At 34.1% G+C, this 23,735-nt stretch overlaps 1 protein-coding gene across 4 annotated transcripts in view; it reads right to left on the bottom strand.

The window, feature by feature from the left end:
* Positions 1–23,735, bottom strand: part of ZNF385D (zinc finger protein 385D) — a 985,910-nt gene that overhangs the window by 792,199 nt on the left and 169,976 nt on the right. For 2 of the 4 annotated variants that reach the window (XM_050779489.1, XM_050779487.1), the window contains exon 1: positions 14,567–18,527. The exons of 1 other annotated variant lie outside the window; for it this stretch is intronic. Coding sequence is in view for 2 of the 3 variants with exons in the window: in XM_050779487.1 (XP_050635444.1) it covers positions 14,567–14,642 (76 nt within the window). In the remaining variant the exon portion in view is untranslated. Of the gene's footprint in view, positions 1–14,566; positions 18,528–23,735 lie in introns of those variants that run through there. One more of the 4 variants, XM_050779486.1, reaches the window with a different exon arrangement.

Below are 23,735 nucleotides of genomic sequence, written 5' to 3'. Positions count from 1 at the left end.
GTAAAATTCACTTTCATTTGTGTAAAATTCCATAAATTTTAACATATATTTACATTTGCGTAACCACCAATAAAATCAGTACATAAAACACCACATCACCCCCCAAATCTTCCTTGTGTTATTCATTTGTAGGCATACCCATTTTACACCTGGCAATTACTAATCTGTTCTATGTCATTAGTGTTTTCTTTTCAAGAATGTAAGTAGAATAAAAAAGTGTGTGCCCCTTTGATACTGGCTTTTTAACTCAGGCTGATGCTTTTGAGATACTTCCAAATTATGCATATTAATAGCTTGTTCTTTTTGTTACTGAGTTCTCCACAGTATGAACATACTGCAATTTGCATATTTTTACACCCGTTGAAGGACACTAGGGTTTTTCCAAAATGCTGGTAATTATAAATCATTCATACAGGCTTTTTTGTGAATATAAGTTTGTATTTATCTAGAGTAAATACCAAGGGCAATATTTTGGTCCTTATATTCTTAACTTTATAAGAAACTTCAAATTTTTTTCCCTCCAAAAAAGTATTAGTTTGAATTTCTACCAACAATTTATGAGCGTTCCAATTGCTCCACATTGTCATTAGCAGTTGGTATCATAAGGACTTTTTAAAGTTTTAGCCATACTAATGGTTTCTAGTGGAATCATACCGTGGTTTTAATTTGCATTTCCTTAATGACTAATGTTATTGAACACTGTTTTTCTTAACTCATAGTTCAAAGGAAGAAACATATTTTAATGTGTTTATGTGTCACACATATATTCTCTTAGCTGAAGTATTTGTTCAAGTCTGTTGACTGGAGTTTTGAGATTTACGTACACACATTCACACAAACGTATATGTATATATATATTTTTTTCTAGCTATAAGTCTTTTGTTGGCAGGGCCAGCCTAAAGGCCACTCATCAATTTTTTTCTTTAATATAGTATGCTTTTTATGTCATATAGAATAACACTTTTCCTGATCCAGTTCATGAAGATTTTCTTGTATATGTTCTACTAAAAGTTTTATAGTTTTACATGTTGAAATCTAGGGTCCAAAGATTATGGGAAACTTACAGATTTTTATTTATATTCTCAAATTTTCAAAAATGACTATACTTTTTATGCTACTAACAAAGCATGAAGATGCCAGTTGTATTGATCTCTAGCCAGCATTAGATATTATATATTTTTTCATGTTTGTTTGTTCATTGCAGCACTATTCACAATAGCAAAGATATGGAATAAACCTAAATGCCTATCAGTGATAGACTGGATAAAGAAAATGTTAGACATATACACCATGAAATATTATACAGCCATAAAAAAGAACGATATCATGTTCTTTACAGGGACATGGATGGAGCTGGAGACTATTATCCTTAGCAAACTAACACAGGAACAGAAAACCAAATACCACATGTTCTCATTTATAAGTGTGAGCTACATGATGAGAACACATGGACACACAGAGAACACACACTGGGGCCTTTTGGAGGGTGGAGGGTAAGAGGAGGAAGATGATCAGGAAAAATAACTAATGGATAGTAGGCTTATACCTGGGTGATGAAATAGTGTGTACAACGAACCCGATGACACAAGTTTACCTATGTAAAAAACTGCAAAAAGTTAAAAAAAATAAATGTTTGCTAATTGAATAGGTGGAAAACAGTTACAGTTATGTATGTAGCTTTTAAGTATTCTTATCTGCATTCTTATTGCTATACCAACTTTGTTTTGTTCAGCATTTCACAGGCTATTCTTTGTCATTATTTTACTTCATACCTTATGTTTCTATTTAGAGTGTGTATTTTGTAAAAATAGAAGTAGGATTGTCACTTGATTATATTATTTACATTCAATAACACGTATATTTGAGTTTACATCTATGTTCTATTTTCTATTTTCTCCTTTCATTCTTTTTTCTTTGTCTTGCCTTTTGATTGAACTATTTTGTTTTTATTGCATTTATTCTCTGTTATCTTGTTGATAATACTGTGGTTTATTATTCTTTTACTTCTTATCCCAGAGATTACAGTATCTATCCTCTACTTATTAGAGTTCATTGCAGATTGCTAATTTTACCATATATTGAAAAATTCCAGAACATTTCAACACTTTGATTTTGCTCATGTCTCACTTGTTTTATGTCATCATTTAGTATAATTCTGCATTTGTTTAAACCCCAAAATACACTATTGTCATTTTAAAGGTTTTTTTTTTTAGTTTTACTACACATTCACCATTTTTATGATTTCCTCACTGTACTAATTTGCTTTTCTCTGAGATTATTTTCTCTTACTCAAGAGATTGTCCTTAATATTTACTGAGAATGGGTCTGTAGATGAGAAATTCTTTCATTTTTCTTTGCCCAAAAATATCTTAATGTTACTTTTATTTTTGAAGGATGATTTCAATAGATACAGAATCCATTTTGGCTGGTATTTTTATTTCTCAATTTGTAAATATTATTCCATAAAATTTGGCTTCCAATTTTTCTGTTGAAAAGTCAGCTTTCAGACAATTTTTCACATAATTTTGAGTCAGATGTTTTATTTTCCTTTTGTCTTTCCCTTTTAAAGGTGGAATTTTTAAAAAGACATTTGGCGTGATTTTTGAATTTATTCTGCTTGATGTTTTTGAATTTGTAATTTGACATATTTTGTCAGTAGTAGAAAATTATTGGGCAGCATTTCTTTGACTATTACTTTTATTCTAGGCTCCTTCTCCTCTTCTAGGACTCTAGTTACACCTGCATTAGAACTTTTCATGATGAACCCTATATCTGTATCATTTTTTCCTGTATTTTTCCATTTTTGTTTCCTACCCGTGATCTATTCCAGATATTTTAATGAGTTGTTCGCAGCTCATGAAATCTCTCCAACTTTGACCAACTGGCAGTTCGACTCATCTATATTTGATTTTTACTTATTTGGTCAAAATGGTGAAAAATGCTTATAAAATTTATCAACTAGTCCAGAAGATGTTTGCCTCTTCCAGGGAATGGGCTTTGGGCCCTTACTCCTAGAGTGCAGGTATTCAGGAGAGTCAGGTGAAAGTCTGGAGCTCTACCCAAGCTTTTTCTTCATACCATAAACTTCAATGTTTTTCACTCCTGTTGTATGAGTCAGGCAGATACTCTCCTTATAATAGCAGCTTATTTTCCCCTGCATTCTGTTCAGATTCTGGGACTCATGACCCTGCGTGGTTTAGGACAAGACAAATGTCTTGATGAACAAAAGCTGCTTAAAATATCTACCTTACTTCATTTTGGTTTCCTTTCCTGTAGCATCTTTCCTTCAAAAGTCTTGCTTTCCTTTATTGTGCTCAGACTTCAAACAGCTTTTCATTGGCGTTTTATGTAGCTTTCATAGTTGTGTAGAGGGAAGATTGGCTTCATACAACCACTTTGTCATAGTCAGAAGGTGATGTCCCCTTTTGCTTTCTAACCTGTGTATTTGTGTATTGCTTTTTAACACGTATGTATTTATGAATTATCATATACAATTTTTAAAGGAAAATAAATGGTTTAACAATCAGGATTAAAAATGGAGAACAGACACAGAAGCTGTGTATACAATAACGCAGTTATGAGAATATTTAAGACAAGAGACTTAAAATAAACAAAGAATTTCTAGTAGCTGGATTTGGCAGGTTTACCTAGTAAGTTTAAAAGTTAAGATTAAGTTTAAAGCTGAAGATTGTATATTTAGAAATAAGAGGACAATAATATTCTCAATTTATGATGTTGAGGCAACCACTGATATTTGCAGCAAAAACATATTAGACTTGTGAAAGGATTCTCAATGAGAGAAAGCTTCAAGATAATTAATGATCTGGTACAAAGCATTGTGGAAGAAAGCTCTAAGTTTTTTATACATGGGAAATAATTGATGAGACCTCGTTTATAGAAATACACTTTCATAGAATAAAGAAGACCAGAGAGAAGTTAGGTTTTCTAATATTGTTGAATTGTAGGTCTTTGTAAAGCAAGAACATTTTAAAAAATTTATCTCAACCAAAACCTGGCCTTGACATGTTTAAAATCTTTCAGACCTTTAATATTGGTTTTTTTTTTTCTCACATTTTATGCTGACTACATATTAGTCAAAAATAACAAATATGTACAAATGACTACATATTTGTAGTACTATTATAAAAATGTGTACCTGGCAGGAAGGCATGGTAGGTAAACACACATTCACTGTAAAATTAAACAACGGAGTAAATAACCTTTCCCCAATCTTCATATATGAGATCTTACCCCCTCATTAACCTTCTTAAGTTAGATTTCACCACTTCTTTTAAAGAGAAATCAACTGTTATTAGATTCATCATATTCCCCTCATGCTACACTTTCACTGAAAGACTGAGCAGCAACTTCTTTGCTGAATGGAATTGCTGTACATTTCAATAAGTCTGTCTTCTTTAACATCTGCAAAATACAAATTCTACATCCACATCTACTACTGTTTAATAAGTCTTATGATTATTGATCTTTACAAGTTTCTCTCCTTATTTACTGGTCTCATGTTTTACTTCTGCTGTTTTGTAACTCTCGAATCTCTTAGCTCTGAGATTTGAACAGAAGGCAAAAAAAACCAAACACACAAAAAACGTAATCTAATCTCCACATTGCTTTTGCCATTTTAAGGTCTGACGTTTTTGCTTCTATCTCCTCCACCCTGCTTTTCCATCCCTTTGTTTCACCAGGCTATAATTGTCTGCCCAATGTAGATTACATTTTACATCTCAGATCAGAGAAACGTGTGGAAGGAAATGCAGAAGTTAAAAATAACATGATTTGAATGTTTTATTCAATGCATACTTAAATAGGCAACATCATTAACAACACTGATTGACAATACGAATGAATGCAAAAGCTATCCCAAAAGAGAGTGTTTGCCCCTGCAAAACAACAAGATGCTAGGCCATGGAAATGTTAGCTTCAGTGTTTCACTTGGCAGCTTCCATACAGTCAGGAAATTTGGCATTCTGACTTCAAGTTTAATATTACTGTAAAAGTCTGTAATGTACACTACAGAAGGGAAAAAGGAAGGGAAGTGGCACATATGGATTGTTACTACTGGAGGAGACCTGCGCTAATCCCAGATTTCTTCTTTTATTATTATTATACTTTAAGTTCTAGGGTACGTGTGCACAACGTGCAGGTTTGTTACATATGTATACATGTGCCATGTTGGTGTGCTGCACCCATTAACTCGTCATTTAAATTAGGTATATCTCCTAATGTTATCCCTCCCCCCTACCCACTCCCCACAATAGGACCCGGTGTGTGATGTTCCCCTTCCTGTGTCCAAGTGATCTCATTGTTCATTTCTCACCTATGAGTAAGAACATATGGTATTTGGTTTTCTGTTCTTGCGATAGTTTGCTGAGAACGATGGTTTCCAGCTGCATCCATGTCCCTACAAAGGACATGAACTCATCCTTTTTTATGGCTGCATAGTATTCCATGGTGTATATGTGCCACATTTTCTTAATCCAGTCTGTCACGGATGGACATTTGGGTTGATTCCAAGTCTCTGTTATTGTGAATAGTGCCGCAATAAACATACGTGTGCATGTGTCTTTGTAGCAGCATGATTTATAATCCTTTGGGTATATCCCCAGTAATGGGATGGCTGTGTCAAATGGTATTTCTAGTTCTAGATCCTTGAGGAATTGCCACATTGTCTTCCACAATGGTTGAACTACTTTACAGTCCCACCAACAGTGTGAAAGTGTTCCTATTTCTCCACATCCTCTCCAGCAACTGTTGTTTCCTGATTTTTTAATGATTTCCATTCTAACTGGTGTGAGATGGTATCTCATTGTGGTTTCGATTTGCATTTCCCTGATGGCGAGTGATGATGAGCATTTTTTTCATGTGTCTGTTGGCTGCATGAATGTCTTCTTTTGAAGATTTCTTATTGTTAGCCTCATTGTTCATATGGAAACACTGTAGTCAAAAATTTTAAGTAAATTTCCTAAAGCAGCATACCCTTTTAAAGGGCTAAATTTAAATGAGGTATGGCTAACTGTAAGGCCAAAAACTGAAGAGAATTAATATCTAGTCAACAAAATATATACATATATGTGGTATACGGGTGAAATTTATGAATTTTTAAACAGGATAAAATGTGAAATTTTATAAAAAGGGACCCAAACAATAACAATAGTAATACTACTTAACATTATGAATGCTTATTATATTCTACAAACTCTTAAAAACATTACCTCCCAGATTTATTTAATTATCAAAAAAAATATTAAATAGGCACTAATATTTTTCCTATTTTATAGGTGGAGACTGTGTCAGCACAGAAAGGTTAAGATCATACAATTAAAAGCTGTCAAAGAGAGAATAGGAACATCTGGACTCCTTGCCCTAACCATTACAACACAGAGCCATAGGATAATTTACATATCATAAATTAGATTAGGAAATTAATAGAAAGAGGTCAATTCACTTTTCATTTAAGTTTCATCACGGCAAGATGACAAAGTCAACTGAGAGAAAATTAAATAATATATTTTGCTTTATTCTTAATTCTTGAAGATTAAATAATATCCAAACACTGTTTTCCACTCCTGCAACCATAAAAAGTTTTTACTTATATGTAAAAAAAATATATAGTAAAGGTAGCTATCCTGATTTAAATATGTTTACATATATATATATGGAAAGCTCTAAGTCTTTTATACATTGGAAATAATTGATGAGCTCTTGTCTAGAGAAACACACTTTCATAGAATAGATACAGAAAAAAAAGAGATAAGTTAGGTTTTTCTGATATTATTGAATTGTAGGTATTTGTAAAGCAAGAACATTTTAAAAAGTTTATCTTAACCAAAACATTGCCTTGACATGTTTAAATTCTATCAGATGTTCAATATTGTTTTTCTCTCACATTTTATGCTGATACATACAATAACCCTCCCTCAATCCGAGGCAGTGCAGCTCATAGCTCCAAAAGAAACCTGTTCCTTCCACTTGAGGAGAAAAGAAGGAAGACAAAGGGGACTTTGTCTTGCAACTTAGACACCAGCTTAGCCACAGTAAGACAGGGCAGTGGGCAGAGTTGCGAGGCGCTCATTCCAGGGCCTAGCTCCCAGATGACATTTCTAGAAACACATTAGGATAAAAGGGAATAAGATGCCCTGAAGGGAAGAACCAAGTCCTGGCAGGATTTATCACCTGCTGACTAAAGAGTCCCTGAGTCCTGAATTATAAGCAGTGGTAACCAGGTAGTACACACAGTGGCCTGTACTGGATTCAAGGAGAGACCCCTTCTGCTTGAGAAAAGCAGAGGGAAGATTAAAGGGAACTTTGTTTTGTAGTTTAGGTACCAGCTCAGCCACAAGGGTAGAGTATCAAGCAGGCTCTTGGGATCTGCAATTCTAGGCCTTGGCTCTTGGATGGCATTTGTGGACCCATCATGGGCCAGAGGGAAGCCCACTGCTTCCCACAGTAACCACTAGCTGACTGAAGAGCCCTTGGACCTTAAGTGAACATCAGCAGCAGCCTGGCAGTAGTCCAAATGGACCTGTGATTGTGGTGGACATGGAAACAGACTCCTCTGCCACGGAAAGGAAAGAGAAGAGAAAAGTGAGAATGACTTTGTCTTATGGTTTGAGTATCAGCTCAGTCGCAGTAGAATAGAGCATCAGGTAGATTCCTGAGATTCCAACTTCAAGCCTTCGCTTCTGGATGGCATCTCTGGACCTGCCTGGGGCCCAAGAAAACTTGTTACCCTGAAGGGAAGAATAGAAATCTGGCTGACTCCATAACCTGCTGATTATGGAGCCTTAGGGCTTTGAGCGAACATAGGTAGTAGTCAAGTGGTGGTTATGGTGGGCTTTGGGTGAGACTCAGTGCTGTGCTGGCTTTAGGTCTGATCTAGCACAGTCCCAATGGTGGTGGCCACAGGGGTGCTTCTTACACCACTCCCCCAGTTCCAGACAGCTCAGTAGAGACGAGACTCTTTCCTCTCTGTTTGGAAGAAAGTAAGGGAAGATAACAAGAGTTTCTGTCTAGTAATCCAGAGAATTCTTCTGGATCTTATCCAAGATCACCAAGACAGTACCTCAACCAGTCTGTAAGAATCATGCTTTTTTTTTTTTTTTTTTTTTTTTTAAACAGGGCATTGGGTGCCACCTAATGCAGACATAGCTGTAGTGACCAAGAACTTGTATCATAAAAACTAAGTTCCTCTGAATACATGAAAAATCTTTCCCAGAAGAATGGACACAAACAATCCCAGATTGTGAAAACTAAAATTAATACAACTTTTCAATGCCCAGAAAGCAATGAACATCCACAAGCATCAAGGGCATCGAGAAAAACACGACCTCCCCATTCAAACTAAGTAAGGCACAACAGACCAATCCCAGAGAGACAGAAATATGTGACCTTTCTGACAGAGAATTCTGTCTGTGCTAAGGAAACTCAAAGAAATTCAAGAAAATACAGAGAAAGAATTTAGAATCCTACCAGATATATGTAACAAAGATACTGAAATAAGTAAAAAGAATCAAGCAGAAATTCTGGAATTGAAAAATGCAACTGATATATTGAAAAATGCAGTATGTCCTTGTTAGCAGAATTGATCGTACAAAAAAAAAGAATTAATGAGCTTGAGGACAAGCTATTTGAAAACTCGGTCACAGGAGAAAAAGCATAAAGAACAATGAAGTATGCCTAGAAGATCCAGAAAATAGCCTCAAAAGGGCAAATCTAAGAGACACTGGCCATAAAAAGAGGATAAAGAGAACCGGGGGTAGAAAGTTTATGTAAAGTGATAATAAAAGACGACTCACCAAATCTTTTAAAAAAAAAATCAATATCCAAGTACAAGAAGGTTATAGAACACCAAGCAGATTTAACTCAAAAACAATGACTTCAAGGCAAATCAAACTCCCAAAGGTCAAGAACAAAAAAAATTCTAAAAGTAGCAAGAAAAATGAAATAAATGACACCCAATGAAGCTCCAAAATATCTAGCTTCACACTTTTCAGTAGAAACTTTAAAGGCCAGAAGAGAGTAACATGACAAGTTTAAAATACTGAAGGAAAAAATATTTTATCCTAGAATAGTGTATTTAGTGAAAATATCCTTCAAACAGTAAGAAGAAATAAAGATTTTCCCAGATAAGCAAAAGCTGAGGGATTTCATCAACAGCAGACCTGTCCTACAAGAAATGCTGTAAGCAGCTCTTCAATCTTAAAGAAAGAAAAAGAAAACAGTTATGAGCAACAAGAAATCATCTGAAGGTACAAAACTCGCTGGTAATAGTAAGCATACAGAAAAAGAATATAACACTGCTATTGTGGTGTGTAAACTATGCCTATCTTAAGTAGAAAGATGAAAAGACAAACTGATAAAAATAATAACTACGATAACTTTTCAAGAAATAGACAGTACAATAAGATATAAATAGAAATAACAAAAAGTTAAAGAGCAGGGGAATTAAGCTAAAATGTAGAGCCTTTATTAGTTTTCTCTTTGCTCATATGTTTGTTTATGCAACAGTGTTGTCATCAGATTAAAATATGGGTTACAAGATATTATTTGCAGGCCTCGTGTTGACTCCAAATCTAAAATATTATAACAGATACACCAAAAACAAAAAACAAAAAATTAAAACATAGCACCAGAGAAAATCACCTTCACTAAAAAGAAGAAGGAAGGAAAGAAAGAAGGAAGAGAAGATCACAAAGCAACCAGAAAACAAATAACAAAATGGTGGGAGCAAGTTCTTGCTTATATGTAATAGCATTGAATGTAAATGGACTAAAGTCTCCCATCAAAAGACATAGAGTGGCTGAATGTATTAAAAAAGACCCAACTCAACCTGTTGCCATATACAAAAATCAAATCAAAATGGATTATAGAAACACGCTTTACCTGTAAAGACACACATACTGAAAATAAAAGGATGGAAAAAGATATTCTCTGCATATGGTAACAAAAACAGGGCAGGAGCAGCTATGTTTATATCAGACAAAATAGATTTCAAGACAAAAACTATAAAAAGAGATGAAGAAGGTCATTATATAATGATATATATGGATTATAAGAAACACACTTCACCTATAAAGACATACATGCTGAAAATAAAAGGATGGAAAAAGATATTCTCTGCAAATGGTAACCAAAAAAAGGGCAGGAACAGCTATACTTATATCAGACAAAATAGATCTCAAGACAAAAAATATAAAAAGAGACAAATAGGTCATTATATAACGATAAAGGAATAAATTTAGGAAGAGAATACAAGAATTGTAAATATATATGCATCCAACACTGGAACACTCAGATATATAAAGCAAATATTCTAGAGCTAAAGAGAGAGGTAGATCCTAATACAATAGCCACTAGAGACTTCAACGTCCCACTGTCTGCATTGGACAGATCATCAAGACAAAGGATCAACAAAGAAACATCAGACTTAATCTGCACTACAGACCAAATGGACCTAACAGATATTTATAGAGAATTTCATCCAGTTGCTGGAGAATACACATTCTTACCAACATATGAATCATTCTTAAGGATAGACCATATGTTAGGCCATAAAACAAGTCTTAAAACATCCAGGAAAAAAAATGAAAGAATAACAAGTATCTTCTCTGACCACCATGAATAAAACTAGAAATCAATAACAAGCGAAAGTTTGAGAACTATACAAATGTTGAAAATTAAACAATATGCTCCAAGTGACAACGGAGTGAAGAGATTAATAAGCAAATTGAAAAATTTCTTGAAACAAATGATAATGAGAACACAATATACCAAAACCTATGGGATACAGTGAAAGCAACACTAAGAAGGAAGTTTATAGCTATAAGTGCCTACATCAGAAAAGCAGAAAAACTTCAAATATACAACCTAACAATGCATCTTAAAGTACTAGAAAAGTAAGAGCAAACCAGTCAAAGTTAGTACAAGAAAAGAAATAAAGATCAGCATAGAAATAAAGGAAATTGAAACAAAAATACAAGACTACAAATGAAAAGTTTGTTTTTTGGATATATAAACAAAATTAACAAACCTTAGCCATAACTAAAATAAATAAAGAAAGAAAGAAGAGCCAAATAAATAAAATCAGAGATGAAAAAGACACATGACAACCAATACTTCTGAAATTCAAAGGATTATTAGAGGCTACTATAAGCAACACTAAGCCAATGAATCTGAAAACATGCAAGAAATGGATTAATTTCTAGACACACACAACCTACCAAGATTGTATGCAGTAGGTTGGTACTGGCACAAAAAGAGATACACAGACCAATGGAACAGATAAGTTCTAGAACAGATTTGCCAAAACAATTCCATACATCTACAGTGAACTCATTTTCAACAAAGGTGCCAAGAGCATGTTACACTGGGGAAAGCACAGTATCATCAAAAATGGTGCTATGAAAAACTGGACATGCATATGCAGAAGAAAACTAAGCCCCGATCTCCTGCCCTATACAAAAATAAAATAAAAATGGATTATAGACTTACATCTAAGACCTCAAACCATGAAACTGCTATAATAAAATATTGGGGAAACTCTCCAACACATTGGACTGGGCAAAGATTTCTTGAATAATATACCACAAGCATAGGCAAGCAAAGCAAAGAGAGACAAATGGGATGGCATCAAGTTCAAAAGCTTCTGCACTGCAAAGGAAACAATCAACAAAGTGAAGAGACAATCCACAGAACAGGAGACAAAGTACTAATAACCAGAATCTGACAAAGGAGTAATAACCAGAATATATAAAGAACTCAACCAACTCTATAGGAATGAAATCTAGTAATCCAATTAAAAATGGGCAAAAGATCTGAAATAGACATTTCTTGAAAGAAGACAGACAAGTGGCAAACAGGTATATGCAAATGTGCTCCACATCATTGATCATCAGAGAAATGCAGATCCCAACTACAATGAAATTTCATCTCAGCCTAGTCAAAATAGCTTTTATCCAAAAGATAGATAATAACAAATACTGGGGAGGATGTGGACAAAAGGGAACCCATGTACACTGTGGATGGGAATGTAAATTAGTACAGCCACTATGAAAAAGAGCTTAAAGTTTCCACTAAAAACTAAAAGTAGAAATACTATACGATGCACCAATTCACTGCTGGACATGTACACAACAGAAAAGAAATCAGTCTATCAAAAAGATACGTGCACTCTCATGTTTATGGCAGCACTATTTATAATAGCCAATGTTTGAAAACAATCTAAGTGTCCATCAAGAGACAAATGGAGAAAGAAAATGCAGTACATATACACAATGGAGAACTATTCAGCCATAAAATATATGAGATCCTGTCATTTGCAAAAACATGGATGAAACTGGAGGTCTTTGTGTTAAGTGGAATAAGCCAGACACAGAAAGCAAAATTCTTCCTGTTCTCACTTATTTGTGGGAGCTAAAAATTAAAACAATTGAACTCATGAACATAGAGAGGAGAAGGATGGTTACCAGAGGCTGGCAAGTGTGGGGTGGGTAGATGAGTGGGGGTTAATTGAGTTGGTCAATGGGTACAAAAAATAGTTGGAAAAAAATGAATAAGATGTCTATAGTCAATAATTGTACATTTTAAAGTATATAACTATATTGTAACAAAAAGGATAAATGCTTGATATAATGAATACCTCATTTCCCCTCATGTGACTGGTACACATTATTTGCCTATATCAAAATATCTTATGTACCACATAAATACACACACCTATTATGTACCCACAAAAAGTAAAACTTTTAAAAAAATAAAAATTTAAGAAATAATTATTCAATAGGCACAATACTTTTCTAAAACGTGTTATCAGCCATGTGATGAGGCACCGTCAGCAGTTTCCAAAATTTACAAGCTGGCGAAACCAAAGAGAGAATAGAATTGAGTCATAGTCCTTGATGCTGAAAAGGCTCCCAGAAAATCGGGGAAGGCTTTGTAATGAGATATCAGGGAATCTTTGTTGTCAGTTTTGTAATGTTTGTTGCCTGTTTATATTTCCACTTGCAGATTCCAAGGTTGATCCCCCACTTTATATGGCTGTAAATGTTAAGTGTCTCAGTCTTTGATATGGCCACCTGGAGTCATTGACAATTGTATTACAGCAGAGAACTGCAGGCCATAAAGGCATTCTGCTCCTCGGATTCATTCAGTAAACCCATAATATTTACTCAAGGCATACTGTGTACAAAACATTGTGATATATACATATCTTTGGAGAGTTACAAAAAGAGAGCAGATATGACACATTCCCTTGAATAGCTTAAACTTATAAAAAGAAAGCTTGTTATAGACATGTCACAAATGCTATTCATGTTTAGTCTTATAAATACAAATTAAATAAGCTGTTAAACTTAATAGTGGAAAGTAATAAAAGTGAGTGGCAAACACACTTTAGGAGTTGATTCAACCGTAAAATCTATTAACACTTGAAGGCATTCACATTTAATAAAAACATCACGTACATTTTATTATTAATGATTTTTAAAGTCCTTTACCCTATATATGGTGTTGTGTTATTTATATTAGTATATTTATATACTAAAGTTGGCTTGGGAAAAAAATATAAACATGAACTATAAGCAAACCACTTATTTTTGTTCCATGCACTGGTAAATTTTATTGCATTTTTCCAAGACTATTTATCATATACATTCATTTCATATGAAATACTTTTATTCTTTTAAATTTATTTTTGAAAACTTTAACAACAAATCATTACTGCTGATTCTACCAACATCCTTTAGGTACACTCATTTACTTGGCTTTCATTTATGATTTTAAAAGAACAATCATTCTGTTTTCACATAGCTAAGCAATAATATAACTACATCTACACAAAAGTCAACTCAGAATATATGTGGTGATTATAAGCTAATTGTATATTCAGCCTTATCTTTGAGAGGGTGTAAGCATAAATATTAATTTTGGAAGACCAATTGTTTACCTTAGTAATGCGACATAGACAATTTCTTAATTTCTAGATATCAAAAACTTCTTTATTCAAAATTACATTCAGTTATATTTAATTAATAGTATTATATTCAATATCATATTTTACCATGTACTGAGAGGTTTGAAATAAAAGAAACCTATAGGAAACTTAAGATATAATATCAAACCATTTATATCAGCCAAGCCCCAGGAAAAGATTGTGTGGAAGACAAGTGAAAGAGTTATTGTATGATAACTGCACTGCTGTGCTTAATGCCCATTTAGAGAGCTGCATTAATAATCATTAAGATATAGCTTCAAATGTTAAACACATATCATTTTTACATTCTTTAATACCTTAAGTAACTAATGTCTCAACAGGGATTTTTTTCTTCTATTTTAGATAGCATGAAAAAATAATGAAATTTGTATGGTGGTTCTATACTTATATCATGGAAGCAAAAGAGGCATCCACAGGTGAATTGAGAATTAGGCAAGTATAATTTTACTTAACACGAATGAGCATAAGGAGTTAAAAGAATGAGCATGAGGACTTAGTTAAAATATATTTACTGATCATCTAAAGAATCCATACAGCTGAAAGTAAACAAAATGCATGTACCTGAAAATACCATGCCAAGAAAGAGATGATTTGGGTCAAGAAAATACATGGTTCTTGATCTGAGTCTCCAATCCATTGGACTAAAAATTGATATAGATAAATATAAAATCAATACAAACAGGATGTTTCTGGCATTACATTTTTATTACACATCTTTCAGAAATTATTTTCAATACATGAAAGCTTCCTCAGAGATTAATTAATCTCTCTCCTACTAGCAAACCATTTCCCTCTGCACCATTTACACTTTACATTCTGGCCATATGGAACAAGAGCTTGTTCCCTTACCACTCTGGATCCATGTACTTGAAAGCAGGCCAAAATATACTCTAAGTCAATGCACTGAATTACAAATTATCTAAACATCAATTTCATCAAATGACTGATTCAACAAAATAATACTAAGTATACATCCATAAACATAATATACTCACATGGGTGGTACTAAACAATGATATTCCTTAAAACAAGTTTTGAAAACAGGCAGTTTGGCATATTGATCCTTTGGTGAGTTGTTCTCACTTGCTTTTCCAAGAAATCTTTTCTAAACCTCCTAAACTCTTTTTATGGGCACTTATGCTTACCCGGCTAAATCAGCTAAAGAACTGATTTAAGTAAAAGGAATGTGTTTGCAAAGTTAGTCCTCAAACTCAGTAGATTATAAATTTCTCAAAAGTGGGAACATAATAAGCATAAATCATATTTATACTTATTATTATATCTGTAGTACATACCAGATACTTAATAAAGCAGTTGATGAATGAATGCATATTCATCAGTATTAACAGTTACAGACTGGAAAAGTAAAAAAAAGTTCTGAACATATCAGTAGCCACTTTTCTCATCCTACTCTCCCATCTTTTTGAAAAATTCTAGTTTCCTGAGCCCTCTTGAATGGTCAGTAGATCACATAACCTCACTGCAGAGATCATGCATCTCATTTGTGTTATGTGTGGTTAGCTGGTCTAAATAGAGACAATCAAATGATCTTACATGAGCATTTAGAATTTAGCTTCAGAGACTAGGCTCAGATTTCATTTGGATAGGTGAACCAGGAGGCGATACTGAGAAAGGGCAACTGTGTGTGTTCTTCCTGTATGTGTTGCAATAAATCAGGTCTATATAGAAAGAAAGTAGAGTGCTGCCTTGTGGCAGAAACAGAGGGAAAGACCAAGGGAGACGGTAAGAAAACAGGAGGATAATGGATGATGGTGGGCCAGAGAGTGAGAGAGGGCAACAAGAGTCCTGGTGGTACCTGACTGTCATATTTCTTGACTCCACTCTGAGACTTCATTGAATTTCTTGTACTGCAGTGTATAGATCACCCAATATACTTCCAGTAAATCCCTTCATCTTCCTTTTCCTATCTAAATCTAGTTTGACTATGTTTTTAATTCAACAATATGATTCCTGGCTTTGACAGAAGATGCCTAAGCTATGTGTTTCATCCAGATTTGTTTTTGCTTTGTGTGTTTTTTTTTTTTCAGAATTTTCTCTGCCCTACAAATAATTTGGGGATATAAGTGACTATAATTCACAAATGGTAATCCTGTAAGATGTGTGGCAATAGGAAAAGTGTAGTACTTTTGCAGCACCAGTATGTTTAGCTTTTTTCTTCACAAACCTCTGTTTTTTCCTTCAAATGTGAAAAAGTTGGGCAGTTTCTTGCCCAGTTATTCCCAGAAGAGTGCAAAGAACTGAGGAACAGGGAGAAATGATAGGTGGAAGAAGGAGGTGACCACTAAATGCTGCCTCATCCCACCTCCTTATCACAGCACAGCTTCTGCTCTACTCATCCATCGATCCTTGCTCCATAAAAAGACAAAGAACAACAGAGCCTCTGTGCTTGCACCTCTTCATGCCATCTTGCTATATTTCCATATGCATATGTCTTTCTGCAATGGTTTCAAATTGAGAAGACTGGAGGGAAAAAGAAATTGATGAGCCCAGATCAAGTGGCCCTGATCCACCTGTTACAAAGTAATACATTGTTGACCTTTTGGAAGCACATTAGCAACGTTTCACTTAAGAGATTCTCTTTCCTTGGAGTATGTCTCTAAAATGTCAGGCTTTATTCCCTCATCATTAAACAAATCAAGCTTAATGTGTTTCTGCTTTCAAGTGACTATTTTAAATAAGTCAAAAAGGCTTATTTAATGCCAATATAAAGATGATTTAGGTGGGAAAATGTAAAGGCAAATAAAAGGTCATCTTAGGGTTAGGTAATGCATAAAGCCTGTTTTTAAAAAATAATTATAAAAAGAAATATTAGGACAGAGATAATAGTATAGCTATAGGTAGCATAGAACTATTTAAACTAAAACATTCACTTGTTATCTTATTTATGGCCTTTCTGAGAAGAAATTAAGTAATACTTAACTGCGAGACACTAACTTAAGATACACAACCAAATTGATTACCTTAACTAAGGGAAAAAATCAATTGTATGAATTTAGAACCAATAAAAGACTGTTTAAACATAATGGTTAGAGTGCATTTATTTAGAGGTGGTGAATAAGATACTGTTCTTTCTGGCCTCTGCTGAAATAAATGCAAGTTAGTCTGTGGAAGTTTGTAAGTCACATTCACTTTAGAAATTTCATTTTATATTAAAAGGACATTCTTTTCAAAGAACAGACATAATTATTGGAAGTTTGTCATGTGACGATAGAAGGGAAAATTATAATAATGTCATAGTTTGGCTTAGAGATCTAAGGGGGATTTGATAAACGCTTTCTCTCAAAGGACAGATAGGCTTTGTGGGCCACATACGGTCTCTGCTGCATATTCTTGTTTTTTGTTTGCATTTGTTCGTATTTACAACCATTTAAAATGCTAAAAACAATCTGTATCTCACTGATAGCACAAAAACAAGCCATGGACCAGGTTTGACCAGTGGGCTGTAGTTTGCTGATCTAAAGCAGAGTGACTGGATTGTCACATAAACCAATATGATTTACTTCCAGAAGTAGAATACTTCCAGTGGTATTCCCAGATTCGTGTCAACTTCTAATTGAACAAATATTAGTTTATGTCCTATTACTAACAAATCACAGGATAAACACTCTAGGTATCAGTATGAATCAGTCTTAGATCCAGTATGCAAAGTTGAAAGCTTATGTACCATTTAACTATAACACAAGGTAAAAAAAACCTCCTCATGTCACTGATGTTGGCATATTATTTATTAAGTCACTATAACTCCAAAAGTTTGAGGACAAATTTTCCATGGACCAAGTTCTGTTCCTCAGTAAGAAATACTATCTCATCAGCACACCAGAAGCAAGAAGTCTCAGGAAGATTAACCATCAACTAAAATCATAAGAGACGAATTCAGGTCCCAAGTCCCAAATGTTTACATCTTTGCGACATGTGAATTCTCTCCTTAAGGAGAGAATTTACACCAGAAGGATATTTATAAAGCGAACAATAAAATTTAGTTTATCGAGTCAGAATTTCCAATTAGTAAAGACCCATTCCTCACACATGGGGTACATTTGCCATAGGTTGGACAGCTCTGTGGGTCACAGTAACCCTGTCTTAGACAATGCTATGGAATTGCTGCCAGTTCTGCTCCTATGACTTTGCCATAGTCTATGTTCCCAGTCAAAACATATCCCTACTGACTTCTTCTCCCTTTGTCTCCTCTGACTCACTCTGTCTCTGTTAGTCCTTAAAATTTAGATGATTTCCTCTGAAAGAGATATTTCAGGAAAATCTGACTTTGCTCACATCATCTCTCCTTGCCAGAATATTTTTTCGTTACGTTAACGAAACTTTTATATTCAAATTTCATAACTTGAAAAATGTTTTGATTTAAAATTTTATAATTTCATGAATACAAATATTCAGTCTACAGCTTGGATCTCAGACTTTCATTGCTGTCTTGTCAACAATGCTACCATTATGGACAGATTGCTATGGGAATGCAGAAGAGCGAAAGCCCCTTTCATTTTAAGTTGTGGAAGGTACAGGAAACATTCCATGATGGCAGTGGTACTGGAAACAGGTCTATTAAAATAACTCGTATTCTTCATGAAAGCCAAGAGTTAGGAGGTAGAGGTTTCGAGTAAAAGAAAATCTTAAGCGTTGACCCAGATGTGAAAACACAAGGAAAATATGTGGAGAAGAAGCAATAGTTCATTTTGGTTAAAAAAGTTCCTAGAGGGATAAGTGTGAGGTATGACTTTGGAGAGTAGATTGAGCTGTCTCATAGAGAAGATGGAATATCATGTAGTAAAGTCTGCTTGCAGCTCACCAACATATCTCATCTTCTTTGAAGGTGCTTGGAGGGAACACAGTTGAGAATTCCCTTTGCAGTTAGAAGTGGCCATGTGACAGAGGTCTCTCCAAGGAAAAATTATTGGAAGTCATGTGTGGCAACTCCCAGTCTCGCCCAAAAAAGCCTCCCATGTCTAATTCTTCATTTTATTTTGCCTTTTGTGGCCAATTTGAAAGTCATATGATGAAGATGAGTGAGCCACAAATCGCCACTGGAGAGAGAAGTGCCCAACAAGTAGAAGCATTTGTCTTGAATTTTCATAAATGAAAACTAACATCTATTGCATTAAACATTTTAGATTTTGCTAAGTATCTGTTGGAGCAGCTAGCATTACCTTAACATTTTGGCCTTAATCTAAAGGTAAAAGAGAACCATTAATGAACAGTGAATTTGCAAGAGAGAAAGAGGCCAACTGTCGTGCTATTCTAATATTCTCCAAGAGAATATACTCTTCCCACAAATTGGAACACAACTTGATCAGTCTATTCTTTCTGCCTTGCTCATTGCTTCTCGCAAAAACCACAAGAAAGACTTTTGCCCATGTTTTCCCTTCCCTTTTTCTGCTCCCTGACATAGGTGGCCCATCGCCCATCATGTGACCCTGCATGGTGTGCCCTGCCTTCTGTTTCTAAGGAACTGTGAACAAAAACTTCTTCCTTCAAAGAAGCCATCTCCTTATCTGTTGGCCTCGGCATACCTCATTAAAACAAAATTCCAGGTACATTGAAACATAGAGGTGCACTTCACTCCGGTATCACCTCTTAGCGAATTACCTCTACAATGACCCTGTTTCCAAATAAGGTTCTGTTTTGAAGTACTGGATGTTGGAACTTTAACACATGAGCTTTTATGGGATATAACTGAATCTTTAACAGCATTAAATTACACTTATTTGTAGATTTTTTGTTAAAAAATTTGTAAAAATTATAATTCATAACATTCTATAGTACATTACATGTTATGGTAAATATAGAGAGCATATTTTGTGGAGAACGATAGGTTGAAAAGAAGGAGTAGAGAACAATGAAAACACGGCAGAGAGCTACAGAGATGATTTCAAGCTAATTTATGTGTGGAGGCGGAAGGATTTCTAATGATTTTACTTGTACAATATTTCTTGAATTTTTCTCCACCTCTAACTGCACAATCTCCAATTTGCAGGAAAGGGAATGTATTCAGTTGGAGAATATTCGAATAGCACTCCATTTGGTCACTCCCTGTCTTTCAAATTCACCGTCCTTTTATGGTTCTCTTTTACCTATAGGTTAACGCCGAAAGGTAACGCTAGCTGCTCTAACAGATACACAGCAAGTCCTTTCACCTTATAGTTGAGTGTCTTGACTTATCTTGGTTGTTTTAAACTTCATATAAATCATCCAATAAGACTAAAAATTCCACAGCCATTCCATAGGAATGGAATTTTTATTTCCGATTTCATCAAATCTGTAGATCAATTTGGACAAATTTACACCTTTATATTATTGAGTCTTCTCATCTATAAAATGTATCTTCTTTACTTTTATTTAGTATCTCAGCATAGCCATCTTATTCACCTTTGACTAAAAGCATCCCTAGTATTTACTTTTATGTATTTTTATAAACTGTATCTTTTAAAAAATATTTCTGATAAATAGAAATAAAATTGATTTTTGGAAACTGACTTTGTATTCTGTAACATCATGAATTATAATAATTTGAAGATCCCTTGAATTTACATATAAATACATGTATATATGTATAAATTATGTGTATTTATATACATATATATATATACACACACATACACACGACTGTATCTGCGATAATGGCATTTGATCTCTTTTTTGCTTTTAATTGGTTGCTTATTATTTGCTTATTGCACAGACCAGCTCCTTCACTGAACAGAATATTAGAATCTTTTTCTTGTTCCTCTCCGGCTGGCCCAGAAGGTTCTCAAGGCTTACATTCTTGATAGACTCTGGACTTCAGTAACTGGGTCAATATTATGAATTGTCTTTCTCCTGGCTCTCAGCACTATGGGTTTTACTAACTTTATAGTTGTTTATTGCCTTCAAGAAGATTTTTTAATATATATTTTGTCCAGTTTTTCTATTTGTCCTTAATGTAGGGTTGATCTGAGATACCTAGGTAGCCATTACTAGAGGGCGTACTTTTTTCATTAAAAAAATACATTTTGTAGATCATTGCATGTTAGACTATAAGGATCTATTCTACTTATTCACACTACAAAGAATGATATGGTACAAAGATATCATAATCTAGCAATTCCTCTTTTTATGGGTATTTCAATTGACCATTCTCAAAGCTTAAACTACAAAGAAGGCAAATCAATTAACATAGCTCAGTCAAACTCTATGGTGACGGTCTGTTACTGTCTGTAGCTCTTTTTGGGCTGAGACAGATTTCTATTTCTGTTTCAAATATCTTGAAACTGACTATGAAGACATATTATTCTTTGATTATTTGTCACAATTTCTGTAAAAATTCCTTTTTCAGTGCTCTCCTAGATGTGTCTCTGATATTTCTAGTCTTTTTCATATTTCTACCTCAGAACTCCCTGCCTGTCTCCCCAACCTTGTTCTATGTATTCATGAGTATCCTAATCAGGAAGATATAATAGATAAGTAGGAGAACAGAAAAATTCAAATAAATTCTTCCCAATCCACACTTGAGTTAATCACTGATCATTTTGCCCTGTCACCATATATTTTACAACCTATTCTCCAGGGAATTATCAGAAAGGTCATGCTAGAATTTAATAAAGCTATTATATCTTTTAAGAGAGTATCTGGCATCTTATTAACAAATAATGTAACATTAAATAGTACCATAGATCCCTAATCCTCATCTGAAACCCGCTGGACTATATGAGCTTTGATATTCAGAATATTTCAGGTTTCATAAAGGTAACTGAGATACACACAGCATTTATAACACTCTCAACTATTTCTAGAGGAATGACTCATAATTAAACAAATTAATATTTCTAATTCAATATATGATTTATACTAAATGGAATGAATACAAATTTTGAATAGTCTTGCATCAGTTTAAGTAATGCTTTGCCACTAAGTGAGTTTGGGTAACTGGTGATGAATTTTCTGGTTTTAGAGACTTTTAGATCTCAGAATTGTACACAAACAATTATGGATGTGTACTCTATGACTCTTTTCTCAATATATTCAACATGATGGGTTTTATTTTCTAATTAACTTTGAGTTTCTTCTCTACCATAACTTTCTTAATAAAACCTTTGCCTTTCTCATCTAGAAAGTTATGATTACTTTTTTTTCCTTTGTTCTTTTCTTTCTTTACTTTGAGACAGGGTCTTGGTTTTGTCCCTCAGGCTGGAGTGCAGAGGTCATGGTTCACTGCAGCCTCAACCTCCTGGGATCAAGTGATTCTCCCACCTCAGCCACCTGAGTCACTGGGACTACAGGCATGTGTCACCATGTCAGGCTACTGATTTTGAGTTTTCACAGAGACAAGGCCTCACTATGTTGCACAGATTGGTCTTGAACCCCTGAGTTCAAGAGATTATACAACTTCTGCTTCCCAAAGTGCTGGAATTACAGGCCACTTTAGGAGCCAGGGCCCCAAGCAAAAAGTTATGATTACTTTCTAACAGTTATCTCTGACTCTAATCTCTCCAATTTCAATCAGAACTCCATAGCAACAATTACAAAAGTGACCATCTAAATCTCAACTGGCAATATCACAGCTCAGTTTAAAAACATCACAGGAACCTATTTCCTATAAGGCAAAAGTCCTTGATCATTTGAATCTTTCTTTCCTAGATTCTGTTATTGTCATTGTCTTTAATGCAAACACTATTCACATGTCATATAAATTTACTTTTAGAATTTTCCATAATAATAATTGTATTTCATACTTCTCAGTCTTCACATATGCCAAACCCTTCTGTATGGAATTTCATTTTAACTGTGGACACATAGACTCTTACAGACTCATTCAGTGTTACATTCCTGAAGCCCTCATCCTTCCATTTTCAACACATACTACCACCACCCTCATCACTTTCCCTAAGTATTATTTTCTACTGTGCTACTATAGCTATTTGCACTATATTTCACAGATATTATTTTTAATAGTTTTTGTTCTACTACCAAAAGTATGATACACTTATGTTCCATAAAGACATTACCTGAAAAATGCTTTTCTTTTTTAAATTTTCCCTTGGAAAAGAACTGGTTCTTATATGGAGAAAGCAATCTCTATAAAAAAAATAAAGTTTCATCTCTACATATGGTAGTTTGATTTATTCCCAAACACGACAGCAATAGCATATAATCAGATCTAATGCAATTATTTACCATGTTATCTAGTTGGCAGTGATGTATATATGCGTGTGTGTATGTATATATTTAGATACACACACAGATATATATAAATTATATTTATATATACTATATAAATATACATATATAATATATATATTAAAATGATAAACTTTTTCTTGTTTTTCACTTTTCTTACATAAGAAAACTTGTTATAACAAAACCTGTGTATTTATTTCTCAGCTTCAAAAGTTATCAATTCATGGCCAATCACACTGCATATATACCCCTATGTAACCTCCCCCCAACCTCATTTATTTTGAAGCAAATCCCAGACGTAACATTTAATTAATTTGTATGATAATCTGTATGCACATCAAAGTTTGACAAGTATTGCTTTAGAGTGTTAAAACTGAAAATCTTCACTATTAAATGCACAGAGGCAATTTTGATAAAAGATGGTTTAATTTCATTTTGCTTTATATCATAGGGATTTCTCATCACTTCAGGGTTTTATGAAAAAATACATTTCTTTGTAGCTGTGTGTTTTTGATCTTTTTAATAAAAAAGACAATTCATTTGTTCATGT

Source organism: Macaca thibetana, chromosome 2, assembly GCF_024542745.1.
Source record: "Macaca thibetana thibetana isolate TM-01 chromosome 2, ASM2454274v1, whole genome shotgun sequence".
NCBI lineage: Eukaryota > Metazoa > Chordata > Mammalia > Primates > Cercopithecidae > Macaca > Macaca thibetana.
This window is presented reverse-complemented; position numbering and strand designations above follow the sequence as displayed.